Source organism: Taudactylus pleione, unplaced genomic scaffold (assembly GCF_031769625.1).
Source record: "Taudactylus pleione unplaced genomic scaffold, aTauple2 ptg001597l, whole genome shotgun sequence".
NCBI classification, from domain to species: Eukaryota; Metazoa; Chordata; class Amphibia; order Anura; family Myobatrachidae; genus Taudactylus; species Taudactylus pleione.
In genome coordinates, this window is record NW_028285994.1 from 673733 (window position 1) to 699583 (window position 25851).

Consider the following 25851-nt stretch of genomic DNA (forward strand, 5'->3'; position numbering starts at 1 on the left):
CTGTCACTAACCCAGCCTCTACCATTCCCAGCGTGTCTTGTACTCTGACTGCAGCAGCCTCTCCACCCTCTGTCACTAACCCAGCCTCTACCTTTCCCATCATGTCCTGTACTCTGACTGAAGCAGCCTCTCCACCCTCTGTCACTAACCCAGCCTCTACCATTCCCATCATGTCCTGTACTCTGACTGCAGCAGCCTCTCCGCCCTCTGTCACTAACCCAGCCTCTACCATTCCCATCATGTCCTGTACTCTGACTGCAGCAGGCTCTCCATTCTCTGTCACTAACCCAGCCTCTACCATTCCCAGCGTGTCCTGTACTCTGACTGCAGCAGCCTCTCCACCCTGTCCTTCACCCAGCCTCTACCATTCCCATCATGTCCTGTACTCTGACTGCAGCAGCCTCTCCACCCTGTCACTAACCCAGCCTCTACCATTCCCATCATGTCCTGTACTCTGACTGCAGCAGCCTTTCCATCCTCTGCCACTAACCCAGCCGCTACCATTCCCAGCATCTCCTGTACTCTGACTGCAGCAGCCTCTCCATCCTCTGCCACTAACCCAGCCTCTACCATTCCCAGCATGTCTTGTACTCTGACTGCAGCAGCCTCTCCACCTTCTGTCACTAACCCAGCCTCTACCATTCCCATCATGTCCTGTACTCTGACTGCAGCAGCCTCTCTGCCCTCTGTCACTAACCCAGCCTCTACCATTCCCATCATGTCCTGTACTCTGACTGCAGCAGCCTCTCCACCCTCTGTCACTAACCCAGCCTCTACCATTCCCATCATGTCCTGTACTCTGACTGCAGCAGCCTCTCCGCCCTCTGTCACTAACCCAGCCTCTACCATTCCCATCATGTCCTGTACTCTGACTGCAGCAGCCTCTCCACCCTGTCCTTCACCCAGCCTCTACCATTCCCATAATGTCCTGTACTCTGACTGCAGCAGCCTCTCCACCCTGTCATTAACCCAGCCTCTACCATTCCCATCATGTCCTGTACTCTGACTGCAGCAGCCTCTCCATCCTCTGCCACTAACCCAGCCTCTACCATTCCCAGCATGTCTTGTACTCTGACTGCAGCAGCCTCTCCACCTTCTGTCACTAACCCAGCCTCTACCATTCCCATCATGTCCTGTACTCTGACTGCAGCAGCCTCTCCGCCCTCTGTCACTAACCCAGCCTCTACCATTCCCATCATGTCCTGTACTCTGACTGCAGCAGCCTCTCCATCCTCTGTCACTAACCCAGCCTCTACCATTCCCAGCGTGTCCTTCGCCCAGCCTCTACCATTCCCATCATATCCTGTACTCTGACTGCAGCAGCCTATTCATCCTCTGTCACTACCCCAGCCTCTACCATTCCCAGCGTGTCCTGTACTCTGACTGCAGCAACCTCTCCATCCTCTGTCACTAACCCAGCCTCTACCATTCCCATCATGTCCTGTACTCTGACTGCAGCAGCCTCTCCAGCCTCTACCATTCCCAGCATGTCCTGTACTCTGACTGCAGCAGCCTCTCCGCCCTCTGTCACTAACCCAGCCTCTACCATTCCCATCATGTCCTGTACTCTGACTGCAGCAGCCTCTCCATCCTCTGTCACTAATCCAGCCTCTACCATTCCCATCATGTCCTGTACTCTGACTGCAGCAGCCTCTCCGCCCTCTGTCACTAACCCAGCCTCTACCATTCCCATCATGTCCTGTACTCTGACTGCAGCAGCCTCTCCATCCTCTGTCACTTATCCAGCCTCTACCATTCCCATCATGTCCTGTACTCTGACTGCAGCAGGCTCTCCATCCTCTGTCACTAACCCAGCCTCTACCATTCCCAGCGTGTCTTGTACTCTGACTGCAGCAGCCTCTCCACCCTCTGTCACTAACCCAGCCTCTACCATTCCCATCATGTCCTGTACTCTGACTGCAGCAGCCTCTCCACCCTCTGTCACTAACCCAGCCTCTACCATTCCCATCATGTCCTGTACTCTGACTGCAGCAGCCTCTCCGCCCTCTGTCACTAACCCAGCCTCTACCATTCCCATCATGTCCTGTACTCTGACTGCAGCAGGCTCTCCAGCCTCTGTCACTAACCCAGCCTCTACCATTCCCAGCGTGTCCTGTACTCTGACTGCAGCAGCCTCTCCACCCTGTCCTTCACCCAGCCTCTACCATTCCCATCATGTCCTGTACTCTGACTGCAGCAGCCTCTCCACCCTGTCACTAACCCAGCCTCTACCATTCCCATCATGTCCTGTACTCTGACTGCAGCAGCCTCTCCATCCTCTGCCACTAACCCAGCCGCTACCATTCCCAGCATCTCCTGTAGTCTGACTGCAGCAGCCTCTCCATCCTCTGCCACTAACCCAGCCTCTACCATTCCCAGCATGTCTTGTACTCTGACTGCAGCAGCCTCTCCACCCTGTCATTAACCCAGCCTCTACCATTCCCATCATGTCCTGTCCTCTGACTGCAGCAGCCTCTCCATCCTCTGTCACTAACCCAGCCTCTACCATTCCCAGCATGTCCTTCGCCCAGCCTCTACCATTCCCATCATATCCTGTACTCTGACTGCAGCAGCCTAACCATCCTCTGTCACTAACCCAGCCTCCACCATTCCCAGCGTGTCCTGTACTCTGACTGCAGCAGCCTCTCCACCCTCTGTCACTAGCCCAGCCTCTACCATTCCCATCATGTCCTGTACTCTGACTGCAGCAGCCTCTCCACCCTCTGTCACTAACCCAGCCTCTACCATTCCCATCATGTCCTGTACTCTGACTGCAGCAGCCTCTCCATCCTCTGTCACTAACCCAGCCTCTACCATTCCCAGCGTGTCCTTCACCCAGCCTCTACCATTCCCATCATATCCTGTACTCTGACTGCAGCAGTCTCTCCATCCTCTGTCACTAACCCAGCCTCCACCATTCCCATCATGTCCTGTACTGACTGCAGCAACCTCTCCAGCCTCTACCATTCCCAGCGTGTCCTGTTCTCTGACTGCCGCAGCCTCTCCATCCTCTGTCACTAACCCAGCCTCTACCATTCCCATCATGTCCTGTACTGACTGCAGCAACCTCTCCATCCTCTGTCACTAACCCAGCCTCTACCATTCCCATCATGTCCTGTACTCTGACTGCAGCAGCCTCTCCGCCCTCTGTCACTAACCCAGCCTCTACCATTCCCATCATGTCCTGTACTCTGACTGCAGCAGGCTCTCCATCCTCTGTCACTAACCCAGCCTCTACCATTCCCAGCGTGTCCTGTACTCTGACTGCAGCAGCCTCTCCACCCTGTCCTTCACCCAGCCTCTACCATTCCCATAATGTCCTGTACTCTGACTGCAGCAGCCTCTCCACCCTGTCATTAACCCAGCCTCTATCATTCCCATCATGTCCTGTACTCTGACTGCAGCAGCCTCTCCATCCTCTGCCACTAACCCAGCCTCTACCATTCCCAGCATCTCCTGTACTCTGACTGCAGCAGCCTCTCCACCTTCTGTCACTAACCCAGCCTCTACCATTCCCATCATGTCCTGTACTCTGACTGCAGCAGCCTCTCTGCCCTCTGTCACTAACCCAGCCTCTACCATTCCCATCATGTCCTGTACTCTGACTGCAGCAGCCTCTCCATCCTCTGTCACTAACCCAGCCTCTACCATTCCCAGCATGTCCTTCACCCAGCCTCTACCATTCCCATCATATCCTGTACTCTGACTGCAGCAGCCTCTCCATCCTCTGTCACTAACCCAGCCTCCACCACTCCATCATGTCCTTTACTGACTGCAGCAACCTCTCCAGCCTCTACCATTCCCATCATGTCCTGTACTCTGACTGCTGCAGCCTCTCCATCCTCTGCCACTAACACAGCCTCCACCATTCCCAGCATTGTATCCTGGTAGCAGATGGACATTATTACTCTGATCTATTCACAGGACACGTACTTACCAGGGATAATATAGAGGAGATTATTCGATTGGCTGCTGAAGAGAACTTGCTGCTCTTTGCTGATGAGGTATTACCTAATTATGTATTACACACATATATAACTGTAACTAGTGGTTTATATTGTTAATTTCTACATAGGCATATACGTTGTAAGTTGTAACACACACATATACCCTTACTAGGTCTCTTTGAGGTTTGAAAAAAGATTGTATCCATATAGTTGCAGTCTTTGCATAGAATGGTTAGATATAACCTTTTGAGGTCAAAAGACATAAATATTGAGGCCTAGCTTGTACCTGCCATTGCTACTAGCAGAGATGTATAATGAGCCATTCATAGCTTACATGTTCTTATCAGTAGTTAGCTACATTCCATTAGAATGACTACTGTAAAATGTGTAGAGATGCTAAGCATTATGGGTAATCTGAGATTCGACACAAAGGAGCTTTGAAACAGTTTATCTCCAAACATACTAGGATACGTCATTAAAGTATGTCTTTGTCTGGTAGTATATATCTTAGTGCTTATGGAGCATGTGCAAGAGAGATAAGTTTAATCAATGCTACGTTGGACCAATCAGTGCTTGGTACAGTACCTAGTTTGTAATTAATATGGGCTTAATATCCGGACAGCCACCACCCCATTTTAGGTTATATAAATCAGAGGTAGACAAAGGGCTCTTGGCTCGTGCATGGATCTCTAAGGCTGAAATTAGGATGCCTGCAATGTAAATTGAACTATCTGGGCGTTGTGAAACGAGGGCTCCCCGGAAGATAAGATGAAGAACATCTTATACTGAAGATGATGAATTACCGGTGTCATCTGAATACATAGACAAAAGTTGAGTATACTGTATACTTTGTATGTAGTTTGTTAATTGTTTGTTTGTTTGTTACTTGTAAATAAAGAGTGTTCATTTGTACTCACTCATATTGGTCACATGTGTGCAGGGGCGGATTGGGATGGAAAACCAGCCCGGGAAATTTTTGGAAGCAGCCCTAATGGGACGGGATATGTTGAGAGGGTGGAGTCTGCTGAGGGGGGCGGGATTCTCTCCCCTTTAGGGCCTGATTCTGAGTTGGACGCACTTAGGCCTGAGAAGCCTACTTTTAGCGTCTATAGACGCTGCTATACCACTTGTTGTGCCTTTTAGAAGTCACCATCAGTTGCATCATCAAAGCTTACACCAGCCCCATGCAACTTGCATTTCATCCATCTGAGTATGGCCTCCAATGTGAGAGATTCAGCACATTCCAACAACACCCCCATACTACGCTACATCTGCATCTGATTAGCCAACCCCCTGTAACCACCCAGGAACACCCAGCACATTTATAATATTGATATTGCTTTGCAGAAATGAAGAATATAACTGCACCTTAAAGATCTACATTAGACTCAGGGAATAATTTTATTTTGTATTTTCTCATAGGGCCTGATTCTGCATGGGAAGCTGCAGTGCCCGTCTGTGCGTCCTTTGCCACAGTTGCATCTGCAACCTTATCCTAATGTCGCTACAAACTCCTTACATGGTGCACAGCCATGCGTCTGATAATGCCAGGACTGAGACACCCACTGTTAGCGTCTACAGATGCTGCAATACATATTAGTGCGTCTTTAGACATTGTCAATGGTCCCATCATCTACTAGGTACAGATTATTCATCTAAGTATGGCCTCCAATATGAGTGATGCAGCGTCTCTGTATGCAACCACTTTCAGCATCACTCCTGTGTCACTCCAATAACATACCCTGACCGATTGCTTCATCTCAGTCTGATCAGGGAACCCCCTGTAACCACCCAGGAACGCCCAGCACATGTCTGATGCACTTCTGTGTGAGTGTGTCTGACTCTGTACTGCCCTCTGTATAATCACCATTTATGTGTGCGTGGTGCCACCACTCCACTGCGTCCAACATCGCTGCTGCGTCTGACTCACTATCAGGCCCACAATGCTTTATACTATGCCATAGTGGTGATTACTATATAACATAACTTCAAAAGGGTCATGCATATTTACATATTGTCCTCTTCTATCTGCTGACCGCAATTATTATAAAAACGTTCAGAGGTGCAATAAATATAAAATAGCAATTTCCCCCCCCCGCTCCCAAAACAAACATATATTAATCATTCTGCCTGGCAAAGATATGTATTAGTAGTCAGCAGCGGCGAGACATTATGATGACCATCACACCAAACATGCTGCAGCAGGGGCAGAACTATGGGAGACAATGGAGGCACCTGTCGCCGGGCTCCAGCTCTGCTGGGGCACTTCCTTCATTGTCCACAACATATTCACCCCACTTCACGCTGTAGCTATTTACCTGGAGTGTTCTGTCTCAGCCACCCAATACATGACTCCGCTTCCCGGCACCTGAGAAGCCACCATACTCTAGTGGAGAGCTCCATGTCAGACCATCAGCTGCTGCCTTCCTTTGTCTATAGCCTGTCTGCATGCAAATTGCTACATTAAATTATGACTTGCCTCTGGGCATCTGGGATGAACTTACGCCACTGTGCTGCGGCATACTGTACGGAAAATACATGTCACATATATCTATCTATATACGTTCTGTAGGTGCGGCACTAGGGACAAAAGCACGAACAGCAGTATATGTATTATCAACGTTTTAATACTGCTTTATTCAGCTTATATATAGCATAAAGTCTAAGGTTTCCTGGATTGGTGAGGAATGTTCACAGCTTGACCTTCTGGATAGTCTCACCAAGGTGAAGCAGGAGATCAAAATTCTCAGGTGCCGGGAAGGGGAGTCATGTATTGGGTGGCTGTGATATTAGTATTGCTTTCCTTGGTTGACCCTGAAGCTTCAGAGTAAAGTATGTATGGATATCTACCATCACGTCTTCATTCACATCAGTAATCTTGATCGTGACATCATCCACGTAAGCCGCCACTTTCAACAATGTCTCCAGACTTAGCTGTACCCCTCTCACTGTGCTGCCTCCACCCTCCGAATGAAGGAATCAATTGCAAACACAAACAAGGGGAATCTCAGGGGCCAACCCTGCCTAACTCTCAAATTCACCAAGAAAGCAGGACCTACCCAACCATTCACAAGTGGGAAACTCTCAGCTTGTCTATAGATCACTGTAATCCAATTAACCACCTATCTGGAAGACCAAACACACCCCCTCAGAGACCAGTGTTAATCTTGATTGACCCAAACTAAAACTTTCGACTGATCCAGCACCAGTAAATATTTTCCACACTTCTCAGCATTTTTGTTCTCAGCCACCATCCACAGCCTCCGGGACACCAAGGACACCACTAACGGTGCTTCAACCTGTCACGGTGCAGTGCTGAGAAGGAGAAAAACTAATTAACCTGTTAGAAAGTACTTTTGCCAAGATCTTACGAGCCACATTGAGAAGGGCAACGGGGTGCCAGTTCTCAATTCTGGATGAGTCTTTTCCCCTGGACAACAATATGAGGGCAGACATCCTCATGGAAGGAAGAAGTAAACTATCGTCCAGACAATTATTAAACACTTCTATGAGGCATTAGACTAGAATATCAGTAAATGTCTTATAGATTTCAGATGTTAATCATCTGGTCCTGGGGACTTCTTCATAGACAAACCGTCTATGGCTGTTCTGACTTTCGTCTTCTGTTATATCCCCAATCAGGGTATCAAGTGATGCATGCAGACTATCCACATGTGGAGTCTCCCTCAGGACATGTTCCATCTTCCCCCTGATAAGTGGCCTTTCTGAGAGAAAGCCGGATTAGGAGGAGCTGACAACACCAAGAATGCCCTCCCGGGACTCCTGAAGGACATCCCGCTCATCATACAACCTCCTCACATCTTACATATCAACGGGTAAGGGATATTGACCATAATCCATCTCCAGCACCAAAGAAGATTACCAGTCATACTGACACTTCCTCATCAGAGATTTCACTTGGGAGATTTCCCTACTATCTTCCTGCTATGAGATCAAGAAATCAAGTTTCCTTTTTGAGGAAACAGAGTGGCGCATAGTTGTGAGGGTGGAGAAACCCTAAGGATTGTGCCCTCTAAGTTCAGAGTGGTATATGTTTATGATGCCGGCAGTCACAATGCCGACCGCCAGCATCTAGACTACAGAATCCCGGCGAGGGTTAACTAACCTATGCCGGGAGACTGGCGCCCCCGGAGGGTTAGGTTTAGGCTAGGGGGAGGGAGGGTTAGGGTTAGGCACCCCCGGGGAAAGGTTAGGGTTAGGCACCTCCCCGGGGGACTTAGGTTTAGGCGGCGGGGAAAGGGGGGGTTAGGTTTAGGCACAGGGGGGGAGGTTAGGGTTAGGCACCCTAAAGGAGGATTAGGGTTTAGGGGGTACAGTTAGGTTAGTAAGTACTTACCTTCTAGACAATCGGGATTTCCTTCCATGTCGGGCTGGCGCTGCCGGGATTTGAACCTACCGCAGGGTCTCCTTGCAAGCCCGATGGTCGCGATGGTCTTGACCATCGCGACCATCATCATGGACGCTCGCTATAGCTGTGGGTGGTAACCCACAGCTATGCGAGCATCCAAGAGGCCGCTCCAAGTTGAGGTAGGAGGGCCCTGATTCAGAGCGAGTGCTCTGGTCAGAGCGTCCGGCTCTGAATCAGGCCCTCAGAGCTTAAGCACCACAAGCCCCTTCTTTTCTGATGGGTTTCCGAGACGTTCAAATTAGCACATAGACAATTGTGATTGGAGAACTCCACAGGGGTCCGCACAGGGGCCGAAGTTACAGAATTCTCTTTAACAAAAAAACTTATCTATCCTAGGTCTACAGCTACCTCCATACATAGTACACCCTGTGAGGTCTGGGGAATGGTGTCCATGCACATCCACCAAACCTCTCTAATCATTCTAACTAATATAGAGGAATTATAGCCCAGGGCAGTCTTTGAATCTTCCTTATCTTTAGGTTTAAACTTTAAATACAATGTTAAAATCACCTCCAAAGACTATCTCCCGGGCTGTAAAAAGATAGGGATTTATCTCCCTGATAAGTCACTTCCTATCCCACTTAGTTTGGGGATATTAGACAATTCTAGGTCTTGGGTTGCATTCCCTCAGTTTGACATTCAAAACTATACATCTACATACACTAGATGGACAAAAGTAATTGACCACACCAGCTAATTACTGAATTGAGGCGTTTCCATCAGACCCGTTACCACAGGTGTATAAAATCAGGCACCAGCCATGCAGTCTCCATTTACAAACATTTGTGATACAAAATGGATCATTCTGAAGACTTAGGGGCCTATTCATCATGTTAATTATCGGGGTCATTAAAATCCTAACTCACCGCTGCTGCTGCCTGGAGCAATTCATCATTGCTGCGGAGCGGTGACAGCTGATGCGAAATCAGCTGCCCCCCGAGGAATGGCTTTTCGGAGCAGTGACAGGAGTGTGCATGCATGACCTACAGGTCACGCATGCGCCAAAAGAACCCCGATGTCCGGCAGAAGGAGCCAGATAGGGGCAGAGGGATCCGAAGGAATCCCTCTTCGCACTCTGGACCTACTTCTCACAGGGAAGGAATGGGTTGCGATGCCGGAGCATTCGCCATCTGAAGATGGCGAACACTCCCGTAGTCAAGCTCTGAAAATATTATATTTTCAGAGCTTGGTGAATACTGTTCCCATACTAGTGTATGGGGACAGCGGGCCATCTGTGATATCTCCTGCTTTACCTTATTGATGGTTGGCCCGACAACTTAGTTTTCACAATTGCAGGTGAAAATGTTCATTTTCACCTGCTTTTGTGAAAATTAAGTGATGATGAATAGGCCCCTTGAAGTATGGTACTGTGATAGGAAGCATGGTACTGTGATAGGAAATGTTGGGCTGTGGTAGGAAGTGTGGTACTGTGATAGGAAACGTGGTACTGTGATACCTAGGAAGTATGGCGCTGTGATAGGAAGTGTGGCGCTGTGATAGGACGCATGGTACTGCGATAGGAAGCGTGGTACTGTGATAGGAAGCGTGGTACTGTGATAGGAAGCATGGTACTGTGACAGGAAATGTGGTACTGTGATAGGAAGCGTGGTACTGTGGCAGGAAGCGTGGTACTGTGATAGGAAGCGTGGTACTGTGATAGGAAACGTGGTAGTGTGATAGGAAGCGTGGTACTGCGATAGGAAACGTGGTACTGTGACAGGAAACGTGGTACTGTGATAGGAAGCGTGGTACTGTGACAGGAAGCGTGGTACTGTGATAGGAAGCGTGGTACTGTGATAGGAAACGTGGTACTGTGATAGGAAGCGTGGTACTGTGATAAGAAGCATGGTACTGTGACAGGAAATGTGGTACTGTGATAGGAAGCGTGGTACTGTGGCAGGAAGCGTGGTACTGTGATAGGAAGCGTGGTAGTGTGATAGCAAGCGTGGTACTGCGATAGGAAACGTACTGTGATAGGAAGCATGGTACAGGTTGAGTCTCCCATATCCAAAATGCTTGGGACTAGGGATATTTTGGATAACGGAATATTCCGTATTTTGGAATATTTGCATATCATAATGAAATGTGTTGGGACTAGGACCCCAATATACACATAGAATGCATTTATGTGTTATATACACCTTATATACACAGCCTGAAGGTAATTTTATACCATATTTTTAATAATTTGTGCCTTAGACAAAGTTTGTGTACATTGAACCATCAAAAATTAAAGGTTTCATTATCTCAGTCATGCCAAAATTATTCCGTATTTCGGAATATATGGAGAAGAGGGAGACTCAACCTGTACTGTGATAGTAAACATGGTACTGTGACAGGAAGCGTGGTATTGTGACAGGAAGCGTGGTACTGTGATAGGAAGCGTGTTACTGTGATACCTAGGAAGCGTGGTACTGTGATAGGAAGTGTGGTACTGCGATAGGAAACGTGGTACTGCGATAGGAAATGTGGTGCTGTGGTAGGAAGTGTGGTACTGTGATAGAAAACGTGGTACTGTGATACCTAGGAAGTGTGGCGCTGTGATAGGAAGTGTGGTGCTGTGATAGGAAGTGTGGTGCTCTGATAGGAAGCATGGTACTGCGATAGGAAGCGTGGTACTGTGATAGGAAACGTGGTACTGTGATAGGAAGCGTGGTACTGTGAAAGGAAACGTGGTACTGTGACAGGAAACGTGGTACTGTGACAGGAAACGTGGTACTGTGATAGGAAGCGTGGTACTGTGACAGGAAATGTGGTACTGTGACAGGAAGCATGGTACTGTGACAGGAAGCGTGATACTGTGATAGGAAGCGTGGTACTGTGATAGGAAATGTGGTACTGTGACAGGAAGCGTGGTGCTGTGATAGGAAGCATGGTACTGTGACAGGAAATGTGGTACTGTGATAGGAAGCATGGTACTGTGATAGGAAGCATGGTACTGTGACAGGAAATGTGGTACTGTGATAGGAAGCGTGGTACTGTGGCAGGAAGCGTGGTACTGTGATAGGAAGCGTGGTACTGCGATAGGAAACGTGGTACTGTGATAGGAAGCGTGGTACTGTGATAGGAAGCGTGGTACTGTGATAGGAAGCATGGTAGTGTGATAGCAAGCATGGTACTGCGATAGGAAACGTACTGTGATAGGAAGCATGGTACAGGTTGAGTCTCCCATATCCAAAATGCTTGGGACTAGGGATATTTTGGATAACGGAATATTCCATATTTTGGAATATTTGCATATCATAATGAAATGTGTTGGGACTAGGACCCCAATATACACATAGAATGCATTTATGTGTTATATACACCTTATATACACAGCCTGAAGGTAATTGTATACCATATTTTTAATAATTTGTGCCTTAGACAAAGTTTGTGTACATTGAACCATCAAAAATTAAAGGTTTCATTATCTCAGTCATGCCAAAATTATTCCGTATTTCGGAATATATGGAGAAGAGGGAGACTCAACCTGTACTGTGATAGTAAACATGGTACTGTGACAGGAAGCGTGGTATTGTGACAGGAAGCGTGGTACTGTGATAGGAAGCGTGTTACTGTGATACCTAGGAAGCGTGGTACTGTGATAGGAAGTGTGGTACTGCGATAGGAAACGTGGTACTGCGATAGGAAATGTGGTGCTGTGGTAGGAAGTGTGGTACTGTGATAGAAAACGTGGTACTGTGATACCTAGGAAGTGTGGCGCTGTGATAGGAAGTGTGGTGCTGTGATAGGAAGTGTGGTGCTCTGATAGGAAGCATGCTACTGCGATAGGAAGCGTGGTACTGCGATAGGAAGCGTGGTACTGCGATAGGAAGCGTGGTACTGTGAAAGGAAACGTGGTACTGTGACAGGAAACGTGGTACTGTGACAGGAAACGTGGTACTGTGATAGGAAGCGTGGTACTGTGACAGGAAATGTGGTACTGTGACAGGAAGCATGGTACTGTGACAGGAAGCGTGATACTGTGATAGGAAGCGTGGTACTGTGATAGGAAATGTGGTACTGTGATACCTAGGAAGTGTGGTGCTGTGATAGGAAGTGTGGCGCTGTGACAGGAAGTGTGGCGCTGTGATAGGAAGTGTGGCGCTGTGATAGGAAGTGTGGCGCTGTGATAGGAAACGTGGCGCTGTGATACCTAGGAAGTGTGGCGCTGTGATAGGAAGTGTGGCGCTGTGATACCTAGGAAGTGTGGCGCTGTGATAGGAAGTGTGGCGCTGTGATAGGAAGTGTGGCGCTGTGATAGGAAGTGTGGCGCTGTGATAGGAAACGTGGCGCTGTGATAGGAAGTGTGGCACTGTGATAGGAAGTGTGGCACTGTGATAGGAAACGTGGCGCTGTGATAGGAAGTGTGGCGCTGTGATAGGAAACGTGGCGCTGTGATAGGAAGTGTGGCGCTGTGATAGGAAGTGTGGCGCTGTGATAGGATGCCACCTTTGCAATAAGACGGTTCATGAAATTTCTTCCCTGCTGGAAGCATTAGGAACAACAGCAACTCAGCCGCGAAGCTGGGGCTGTGTGTCAGGGTTTGGGCTAGGCCTCTTATCTCCAGTGAAGGGCAATCTTAAGGCTTCATTATACCAAGACATTTTGGACAATGCTAGACTTCCCGCTTTGTGGCAACAGTTTGGGGAAGGCACTTTTCCAACATGACTGTGCCCCAGTGCACAAAGCAAGGACTATAAAGACATGGTTTGATGAGCTCGGTGTGGAAGATTGCGACTGGCCCACACAGAGCCCTGACCTCAACCCCATCGAGCACCTTTGAGATGAACTCGAAGGAGATTGTGAACCAGGCCTTCTCGTCCAACATCAGTGCCTGACCTCATAAATGATCTACAGAATGACTGGGCACAAACTCCCACAGAAACCCTCCGTGTGGAAAGCCTTCCAAGAAGAATGGAAGCTGTTATAGCTGGAAAAGGGGGACCAACTCCATATTAAAGTATATGTATTTGATTACAATGTCATTACAGTCCCTGTTGGTGTAATGGTGACGTGTCTGAATATTTTTGTTGTGTACTTTGTGGAAGTATAGAAGCCATTTTGTAAGAAGCCATCTTGTTTTCAAGTATGCCACATATACATAGAAAGTAAATGTACAGGACAGGAGGGAGTTAATTCATTGTGCAGAGCCTGTCACATATGCACAGCAAAGCATATGTACATATATGGGAAGGAATGTTAAATTCAAATGCTTACTCTAGAAGTTACCGCCAGCTCATCGATGTCACTGCTTTTAATGAACAACAGATTTTTCTGTGAACAATCTGGAGTGTATAAATTGTTGCACTTGGAGCATTAAACCCAGAGAGGAGATGCTTGTGGTTACACACACTCGTGTCCAGGGTCTCTTTTCTCCATATGATCATATGTAGGCTATAGCAGACAAAGCCAGGGTGACCAAGAACTCATTCAGTTAGCCATAGCTGTGGACGAGATTCAACAACTTCAAGCTCTATTACTTGCCGAATGGTTACCATACCGGTAAAAGGTTTCACTAACCCACAGTATAGCTCGGCGGCAGAGACCAATATGAGGGATCCGGCTTCCACTCATGTTTGGTCTTGTAGAAATCTGAAAGTCAATCTACCATAGTCTCTTGCAAAGCAAAAGATCAACCTCAAGCTGTTGAAAAAAATCAGAAGCCACGTAATGGGCTTATTCAGAAAACACAGATGCCACATTAATGGTGGCAAATCTTATAGGTTGGGGAGCCATCATTAAGAATAATAAAAGTAGGACCTGAACTTAATTCTTCTTTAATTGTTTCTAGAGTTCCTAACAAAGGAACTAATTTTCCTAGTACAGTAAATGAACCTTCCCTGGATGGCAAAGGCCTTTCTTTTGGTCCACCAACCTTCACCTCCCCACCATCACCTAAAGCAATACACCCGGAACTCCCTAGCTCCTTCTCACCCTTATCTGGTGGGACAGATGGTGGTAGGGTCTTGGTTTCCTTAAGGGAAACATAAACCTTCTTCTAGGATCCACTCAGATCAGAGTCTTCCAAAGGGACTGAAGATGTTTTTGGGCAGACCTCATTATTAATTGCTATTGCCACAACATTAGGTTCAAGACTCTTTTCCCCTTCCCTTTCCCCTTTTTTATCCCTGCAACTAACCCTACACTACCAGAATGTCTACAGGCTCTGGCTGAGGATAAATTTTCTGTCCGTGTTTTCTTGCTTTCTTTTTCCTAGGCTTTTTAAGACACAGTTTCAACTCACAATCTCTATTCTGCATTCACCCAGGGGCTGAGTGGGAGCTGCAAGGATTTTTGAAATTGATTGTGCATTAGATGACTGTGCATTAGTATGCCAAGAACCTGTATGAAAGCTACTGTATAAATGTATCATTTTAATCCCACAGGCTGAGCAAACTTTATGACTCATACAAGTTCAAAGGTAGTGCTTTTTTAAAGTGACCATACATATTAGTCAGCCCTCTGTATTTGCATGCAAGGGCATAACTAGAACTTTGTGGGCCACATAGCAAGATCTTAAAAGGGCCCTCCAGAGGTAAAAAAAAAAAAAAACATACATTGGCCCCCACACATAGTCCAATCAGCATATTCAGGTTATGCCACACAGTAGTACCCCTTATATTATGCCACACAGTAGTAGTGCCCATTATAGATTATGCTACACAGTAATGCCCCTTACACATTATACCAAACAGTAATGCCCTTTACAGATTAAATAAAAATGTACTTAGTAATAAATGTGCAGTGATGTACAGTATAATGGACAGTTGTGCAGCGATGTACAGTATAATAATGTACTTAGTAATGTGCAGCGATGTACAGTATAATGGACAGTTGTGCAGCGATGTACAGTATAATAATGTACTTAGTAATGTGCAGCGATGTACAGTATAATGGACAGTTGTGCAGCGATGTACAGTATAATAATGTACTTAGTAATAATGTGCAGTGATGTACAGTATAATAATGTACTTAGTAATAATGTACAGTATAATACTGTACTTATTAATAATGTGCAGCGATGTACAGTATAATAATGTACTTAGTAATACATGTACAGTATAATAATGTACTTAGTAATAATGTGCAGTGATGTACAGTATAATAATGTACTTAGTAATACATGTACAGTATAATAATGTACTTAGTAATAATGTGCAGTGATGTACAGATAATAATGTACTTAGTAATAATGTACAGTATAATATTGTACTTATTAATAATGTGCAGCGATGTACAGTATAATAATGTACTTAGTAATAATGTGCAGTGATGTACAGTATAATAATGTACTTAGTAATACATGTACAGTATAATAATGTACTTAGTAATAATGTGCAGTGATGTACAGATAATAATGTACTTAGTAATAATGTGCAGTGATGTACAGTATAATATGTACTTAGTAATGTACAGTATAATATAGTACTTAGTAATAATGTACAGTATAATAATGTACTTAGTAATAATGTGCAGTGATGTACAGTATAATATAGTACTTAGTAATAATGTGCAGTGATGTACAGTATAATAATTTACTTAGTAATAATGTGCAGTGATGTACAGTATAATGTACTTAGTAATATGTGCAGCGATGTACAGTATAATAATTTACTTAGTAATAATGTGCAGTGATGTACAGTATAATGTACTTAGTAATAATGTGCAGTGATGTACAGATAATAATGTACTTAGTAATAATGTGCAGTGATGTACAGTATAATGTACTTAGTAATATGTGCAGTGATGTACAGTATAATAATGTACTTAGTAATAATGTGCAGCGATGTACAGTATAATATAGTACTTAGTAATAATGTGCAGTGATGTACAGTATAATAATGTACTTAGTAATAATGTGCAGTGATGTACAGTATAATAATGTACTTAGTAATAATGTGCAGCGATGTACAGTATAATAATGTACTTAGTAATAATGTGCAGCGATGTACAGTATAATAATGTACTTAGTAATATGTGCAGCGATGTACAGTATAATAATGTACTTAGTAATATGTGCAGTGATGTACAGTATAATAATGTACTTAGTAATAATGTGCAGCGATGTACAGTATAATAATGTACTTAGTAATAATGTGCAGTGATGTACAGTATAATAATGTACTTAGTAATAATGTGCAGCGATGTACAGTATAATAATGTACTTAGTAATATGTGCAGCGATGTACAGTATAATAATGTACTTAGTAATATGTGCAGCGATGTACAGTATAATGTACTTAGTAATAATGTGCAGTGATGTACAGTATAATAATGTACTTAGTAATATGTGCAGCGATGTACAGTATAATAATGTACTTAGTAATATGTGCAGCGATGTACAGTATAATAATGTACTTAGTAATATGTGCAGAGATGTACAGTATAATGTACTTAGTAATATGTGCAGCGATGTACAGTATAATGTACTTAGTAATATGTGCAGCGATGTACAGTATAATAATGTACTTAGTAATATGTGCAGCGATGTACAGTATAATGTACTTAGTAATATGTGCAGCGATGTACAGTATAATAATGTACTTAGTAATAATGTGCAGTGATGTACAGTATAATAATGTACTTAGTAATATGTGCAGCGATGTACAGTATAATGTACTTAGTAATAATGTGCAGCGATGTACAGTATAATAATGCACTTAGTAATAATGTGCAGCGAGGTACAGTATAATAATGGATAGTTGTGCAGCGATGTACAGTATAATAATGTACTTAGTAATATGTGCAGTGATGTACAGTATAATAATGTACTTAGTAATATGTGCAGCGATGTACAGTATAATAATGTACTTAGTAATAATGTGCAGTGATGTACAGTATAATGTACTTAGTAATAATGTGCAGTGATGTACAGTATAATAATGTACTTAGTAATAATGTGCAGTGATGTACAGTATAATAATGTACTTAGTAATATGTGCAGCGATGTACAGTATAATAATGTACTTAGTAATAATGTGCATCGATGTACAGTATAATAATGTACTTAGTAATATGTGCAGCGATGTACAGTATAATAATGTACTTAGTAATAATGTGCAGTGATGTACAGTATAATGTACTTAGTAATAATGTGCAGTGATGTACAGTATAATAATGTACTTAGTAATAATGTGCAGTGATGTACAGTATAATAATGTACTTAGTAATGTGCAGCGATGTACAGTATAATGTACTTAGTAATGTGCAGCAATGTACAGTATAATAATGTACTTAGTAATAATGTGCAGTGATGTACAGTATAATAATGTACTTAGTAATAATGTGCAGCGATGTACAGTATAATAATGTACTTAGTAATAATGTGCAGTGATGTACAGTATAATAATGTACTTAGTAATAATGTGCAGCGATGTACAGTATAATAATGTACTTAGTAATAATGTGCAGCGATGTACAGTATAATAATGTACTTAGTAATGTGCAGCGATGTACAGTATAATAATGTACTTAGTAATATGTGCAGCGATGTACAGTATAATAATGTACTTAGTAATATGTGCAGCGATGTACAGTATAATAATGTACTTAGTAATAATGTGCAGCGATGTACAGTATAATAATGTACTTAGTTATAATGTGCAGTGATGTACAGTATAATGTACTTAGTAATAATGTGCAGCGATGTACAGTATAATAATGTACTTAGTAATAATGTGCAGTGATGTACAGTATAATAATGTACTTAGTAATAATGTGCATTGATGTACAGTATAATAATGTACTTAGTAATATGTGCAGCGATGTACAGTATAATAATGTACTTAGTAATATGTGCAGCGATGTACAGTATAATGTACTTAGTAATAATGTGCAGCGATGTACAGTATAATGTACTTAGTAATATGTGCAGCGATGTACAGTATAATAATGTACTTAGTAGTAATGTGCAGCGATGTACAGTATAATGTACTTAGTAATATGTGCAGCGATGTACAGTATAATGTACTTAGTAATATGTGCAGCGATGTACAGTATAATAATGTACTTAGTAATAATGTGCAGTGATGTACAGTATAATAATGTACTTAGTAATAATGTGCAGCGATGTACAGTATAATAATGTACTTAGTAATAATGTGCAGTGATGTACAGTATAATAATGTACTTAGTAATATGTGCAGCGATGTACAGTATAATAATGTACTTAGTAATAATGTGCAGCGATGTACAGTATAATAATGTACTTAGTAATATGTGCAGTGATGTACAGTATAATAATGCACTTAGTAATAATGTGCAGCGAGGTACAGTATAATAATGGATAGTTGTGCAGCGATGTACAGTATAATAATGTACTTAGTAATAATGTGCAGCGATGTACAGTATAATGTACTTAGTAATATGTGCAGCGATGTACAGTATAATAATGTACTTAGTAATATGTGCAGCGATGTACAGTATAATAATGTACTTAGTAATAATGTGCAGTGATGTACAGTATAATAATGTACTTAGTAATATGTGCAGCGATGTACAGTATAATAATGCACTTAGTAATATGTGCAGCGATGTACAGTATAATAATGTACTTAGTAATATGTGCAGCGATGTACAGTATAATAATGTACTTAGTAATATGTGCAGCGATGTACAGTATAATAATGTACTTAGTAATAATGTGCAGTGATGTACAGTATAATAATGTACTTAGTAATATGTGCAGCGATGTACAGTATAATAATGCACTTAGTAATATGTGCAGCGATGTACAGTATAATAATGTACTTAGTAATATGTGCAGCGATGTACAGTATAATAATGTACTTAGTAATAATGTGCATTGATGTACAGTATAATAATGTACTTAGTAATAATGTGCAGCGATGTACAGTATAATAATGTACTTAGTAATAATGTGCAGCGATGTACAGTATAATAATGTACTTAGTAATAATGTGCAGCGATGTACAGTATAATAATGTACTTAGTAATAATGTGCAGTGATGTACAGTATAATAATGTACTTAGTAATAATGTGCAGCGATGTACAGTATAATAATGTACTTAGTAATAATGTGCAGTGAGGTACAGTATAATAATGTACTTAGTAATAATGTGCATTGATGTACAGTATAATAATGTACTTAGTAATATGTGCAGCGATGTACAGTATAATAATGTACTTAGTAATAATGTGCATTGATGTACAGTATAATAATGTACTTAGTAATATGTGCAGCGATGTACAGTATAATAATGTACTTAGTAATAATGTGCATTGATGTACAGTATAATAATGTACTTAGTAATATGTGCAGCGATGTACAGTATAATAATGTACTTAGTAATATGTGTAGCGATGTACAGTATAATAATGTACTTAGTAATATGTGCAGCGATGTACAGTATAATGTACTTAGTAATAATGTGCAGCGATGTACAGTATAATGTACTTAGTAATATGTGCAGCGATGTACAGTATAATGTACTTAGTAATATGTGTAGCGATGTACAGTATAATAATGTACTTAGTAATATGTGCAGCGATGTACAGTATAATAATGTACTTAGTAATATGTGCAGTGATGTACAGTATAATAATGTACTTAATAATAATGTGCAGCGATGTACAGTATAATAATGTACTTAGTAATAATGTGCAGTGATGTACAGTATAATAATGTACTTAGTAATATGTGCAGCGATGTACAGTATAATAATGTACTTAGTAATAATGTGCAGCGATGTACAGTATAATGTACTTAGTAATAATGTGCAGCGATGTACAGTATAATGTACTTAGTAATATGTGCAGCGATGTACAGTATAATAATGTACTTAGTAGTAATGTGCAGCGATGTACAGTATAATAATGTACTTAGTAATATGTGCAGCGATGTACAGTATAATAATGTACTTAGTAATATGTGCAGCGATGTACAGTATAATGTACTTAGTAATATGTGCAGCGATGTACAGTATAATAATGTACTTAGTAATAATGTGCAGTGATGTACAGTATAATAATGTACTTAGTAATAATGTGCAGCGATGTACAGTATAATAATGTACTTAGTAATAATGTGCAGTGATGTACAGTATAATAATGTACTTAGTAATATGTGCAGCGATGTACAGTATAATAATGTACTTAGTAATAATGTGCAGCGATGTACAGTATAATAATGTACTTAGCAATATGTGCAGTGATGTACAGTATAATAATGCACTTAGTAATAATGTGCAGCGAGGTACAGTATAATAATGGATAGTTGTGCAGCGATGTACAGTATAATAATGTACTTAGTAATAATGTGCAGCGATGTACAGTATAATGTACTTAGTAATATGTGCAGCGATGTACAGTATAATAATGTACTTAGTAATATGTGCAGCGATGTACAGTATAATAATGTACTTAGTAATAATGTGCAGTGATGTACAGTATAATAATGTACTTAGTAATATGTGCAGCGATGTACAGTATAATAATGCACTTAGTAATATGTGCAGCGATGTACAGTATAATAATGTACTTAGTAATATGTGCAGCGATGTACAGTATAATAATGTACTTAGTAATATGTGCAGCGATGTACAGTATAATAATGTACTTAGTAATAATGTGCAGTGATGTACAGTATAATAATGTACTTAGTAATATGTGCAGCGATGTACAGTATAATAATGCACTTAGTAATATGTGCAGCGATGTACAGTATAATAATGTACTTAGTAATATGTGCAGCGATGTACAGTATAATAATGTACTTAGTAATAATGTGCATTGATGTACAGTATAATAATGTACTTAGTAATAATGTGCAGCGATGTACAGTATAATAATGTACTTAGTAATAATGTGCAGCGATGTACAGTATAATAATGTACTTAGTAATAATGTGCAGCGATGTACAGTATAATAATGTACTTAGTAATAATGTGCAGTGATGTACAGTATAATAATGTACTTAGTAATAATGTGCAGCGATGTACAGTATAATAATGTACTTAGTAATAATGTGCAGTGAGGTACAGTATAATAATGTACTTAGTAATAATGTGCATTGATGTACAGTATAATAATGTACTTAGTAATATGTGCAGCGATGTACAGTATAATAATGTACTTAGTAATAATGTGCATTGATGTACAGTATAATAATGTACTTAGTAATATGTGCAGCGATGTACAGTATAATAATGTACTTAGTAATAATGTGCATTGATGTACAGTATAATAATGTACTTAGTAATATGTGCAGTGATGTACAGTATAATAATGTACTTAGTAATATGTGTAGCGATGTACAGTATAATAATGTACTTAGTAATATGTGCAGCGATGTACAGTATAATGTACTTAGTAATAATGTGCAGCGATGTACAGTATAATGTACTTAGTAATATGTGCAGCGATGTACAGTATAATGTACTTAGTAATATGTGTAGCGATGTACAGTATAATAATGTACTTAGTAATATGTGCAGCGATGTACAGTATAATAATGTACTTAGTAATATGTGCAGTGATGTACAGTATAATAATGTACTTAATAATAATGTGCAGCGATGTACAGTATAATAATGTACTTAGTAATAATGTGCAGTGATGTACAGTATAATAATGTACTTAGTAATATGTGCAGCGATGTACAGTATAATAATGTACTTAGTAATAATGTGCAGCGATGTACAGTATAATAATGTACTTAGTAATATGTGCAGTGATGTACAGTATAATAATGCACTTAGTAATAATGTGCAGCGAGGTACAGTATAATAATGGATAGTTGTGCAGCGATGTACAGTATAATAATGTACTTAGTAATAATGTGCAGCGATGTACAGTATAATAATGTACTTAGTAATATGTGCAGCGATGTACAGTATAATAATGTACTTAGTAATAATGTGCAGTGATGTACAGTATAATAATGTACTTAGTAATATGTGCAGCGATGTACAGTATAATAATGCACTTAGTAATATGTGCAGCGATGTACAGTATAATAATGCACTTAGTAATATGTGCAGCGATGTACAGTATAATAATGTACTTAGTAATATGTGCAGCGATGTACAGTATAATAATGTACTTAGTAATAATGTGCAGTGATGTACAGTATAATAATGTACTTAGTAATATGTGCAGCGATGTACAGTATAATAATGCACTTAGTAATATGTGCAGCGATGTACAGTATAATAATGTACTTAGTAATATGTGCAGCGATGTACAGTATAATAATGTACTTAGTAATAATGTGCATTGATGTACAGTATAATAATGTACTTAGTAATAATGTGCAGCGATGTACAGTATAATAATGTACTTAGTAATAATGTGCAGCGATGTACAGTATAATAATGTACTTAGTAATAATGTGCAGCAATGTACAGTATAATAATGTACTTAGTAATAATGTGCAGTGATGTACAGTATAATAATGTACTTAGTAATAATGTGCAGCGATGTACAGTATAATAATGTACTTAGTAATAATGTGCAGTGAGGTACAGTATAATAATGTACTTAGTAATAATGTGCATTGATGTACAGTATAATAATGTACTTAGTAATATGTGCAGCGATGTACAGTATAATAATGCACTTAGTAATAATGTGCAGTGAGGTACAGTATAATAATGTACTTAGTAATAATGTGCATTGATGTACAGTATAATAATGTACTTAGTAATATGTGCAGCGATGTACAGTATAATAATGTACTTAGTAATAATGTGCAGCGATGTACAGTATAATAATGTACTTAGTAATAATGTGCAGTGAGGTACAGTATAATAATGTACTTAGTAATAATGTGCATTGATGTACAGTATAATAATGTACTTAGTAATATGTGCAGCGATGTACAGTATAATAATGTACTTAGTAATAATGTGCATTGATGTACAGTATAATAATGTACTTAGTAATATGTGCAGCGATGTACAGTATAATAATGTACTTAGTAATAATGTGCATTGATGTACAGTATAATAATGTACTTAGTAATATGTGCAGCGATGTACAGTATAATAATGTACTTAGTAATAATGTGCAGCGATGTACAGTATAATAATGTACTTAGTAATAATGTGCAGCGATGTACAGTATAATAATGTACTTAGTAATATGTGTAGCGATGTACAGTATAATAATGTACTTAGTAATATGTGCAGCGATGTACAGTATAATGTACTTAGTAATAATGTGCAGCGATGTACAGTATAATGTACTTAGTAATATGTGTAGCGATGTACAGTATAATAATGTACTTAGTAATATGTGCAGCGATGTACAGTATAATAATGTACTTAGTAATATGTGCAGCGATGTACAGTATAATAATGTACTTAATAATAATGTGCAGCGATGTACAGTATAATAATGTACTTAGTAATAATGTGCAGCGATGTACAGTATAATAATGTACTTAGTAATAATGTGCAGTGAGGTACAGTATAATAATGTACTTAGTAATATGTGCAGCGATGTACAGTATAATAATGTACTTAGTAATAATGTGCATTGATGTACAGTATAATAATGTACTTAGTAATATGTGCAGCGATGTACAGTATAATAATGTACTTAGTAATAATGTGCATTGATGTACAGTATAATAATGTACTTAGTAATATGTGCAGCGATGTACAGTATAATGTACTTAGTAATATGTGCAGCGATGTACAGTATAATAATGTACTTAGTAATAATGTGCATTGATGTACAGTATAATAATGTACTTAGTAATATGTGCAGTGATGTACAGTATAATAATGTACTTAGTAATATGTGGAGCGATGTACAGTATAATAATGTACTTAGTAATAATGTGCAGTGATGTACAGTATAATAATGTACTTAGTAATATGTGCAGCGATGTACAGTATAATAATGTACTTAGTAATAATGTGCAGTGATGTACAGTATAATAATGTACTTAGTAATATGTGCAGCGATGTACAGTATAATGTACTTAGTAATATGTGCAGCGATGTACAGTATAATAATGTACTTAGTAGTATGTGCAGCGATGTACAGTATAATGTACTTAGTAATAATGTGCAGCGATGTACAGTATAATGTACTTAGTAATATGTGCAGCGATGTACAGTATAATAATGTACTTAGTAATAATGTGCAGTGATGTACAGTATAATAATGTACTTAGTAATAATGTGCAGCGATGTACAGTATAATAATGTACTTAGTAATATGTGCAGCGATGTACAGTATAATGTACTTAGTAATATGTGCAGCGATGTACAGTATAATGTACTTAGTAATATGTGCAGCGATGTACAGTATAATAATGTACTTAGTAATATGTGCAGCGATGTACAGTATAATGTACTTAGTAATAATGTGCAGCGATGTACAGTATAATAATGTACTTAGTAATAATGTGCAGCGATGTACAGTATAATAATGTACTTAGTAATATGTGCAGCGATGTACAGTATAATAATGTACTTAGTAATAATGTGCAGCGATGTACAGTATAATGTACTTAGTTATAATGTGCAGTGATGTACAGTATAATAATGTACTTAGTAATATGTGCAGCGATGTACAGTATAATGTACTTAGTAATAATGTGCAGCGATGTACAGTATAATAATGTACTTAGTAATAATGTGCAGCGATGTACAGTATAATAATGTACTTAGTAATATGTGCAGTGATGTACAGTATAATGTACTTAGTTATAATGTGCAGTGATGTACAGTATAATAATGTACTTAGTAATAATGTGCAGCGATGTACAGTATAATAATGTACTTAGTAATAATGTGCAGCGATGTACAGTATAATGTACTTAGTAATAATGTGCAGCGATGTACAGTATAATGTACTTAGTAATAATGTGCAGCGATGTACAGTATAATAATGTACTTAGTAATATGTGCAGCGATGTACAGTATAATGTACTTAGTAATAATGTGCAGCGATGTACAGTATAATAATGTACTTAGTAATAATGTGCAGCGATGTACAGTATAATAATGTACTTAGTAATAATGTGCAGCGATGTACAGTATAATGTACTTAGTAATAATGTGCAGTGATGTACAGTATAATAATGTACTTAGTAATATGTGCAGCGATGTACAGTATAATGTACTTAGTAATAATGTGCAGCGATGTACAGTATAATAATGTACTTAGTAATAATGTGCAGCGATGTACAGTATAATAATGTACTTAGTAATATGTGCAGCGATGTACAGTATAATGTACTTAGTTATAATGTGCAGTGATGTACAGTATAATAATGTACTTAGTAATAATGTGCAGCGATGTACAGTATAATAATGTACTTAGTAATAATGTGCAGCGATGTACAGTATAATAATGTACTTAGTAATAATGTGCAGCGATGTACAGTATAATAATGTACTTAGTAATATGTGCAGTGATGTACAGTATAATGTACTTAGTAATATGTGCAGCGATGTACAGTATAATAATGTACTTAGTAATATGTGTAGCGATGTACAGTATAATAATGTACT

At 40.2% G+C, this 25851-nt stretch overlaps 1 protein-coding gene across 1 annotated transcript in view; it reads left to right on the plus strand.

Moving 5' to 3' along the window:
* LOC148442168 (alanine aminotransferase 2-like) overlaps positions 1–25851 on the plus strand; it is a 252995-nt gene that overhangs the window by 48308 nt on the left and 178836 nt on the right. Inside the window, exon 6 of the mRNA XM_088464132.1 lies at positions 3925–4004. Within this exon, the coding sequence (XP_088320258.1) occupies positions 3925–4004 (80 nt within the window). The remainder of the gene's footprint in view (positions 1–3924; positions 4005–25851) is intronic.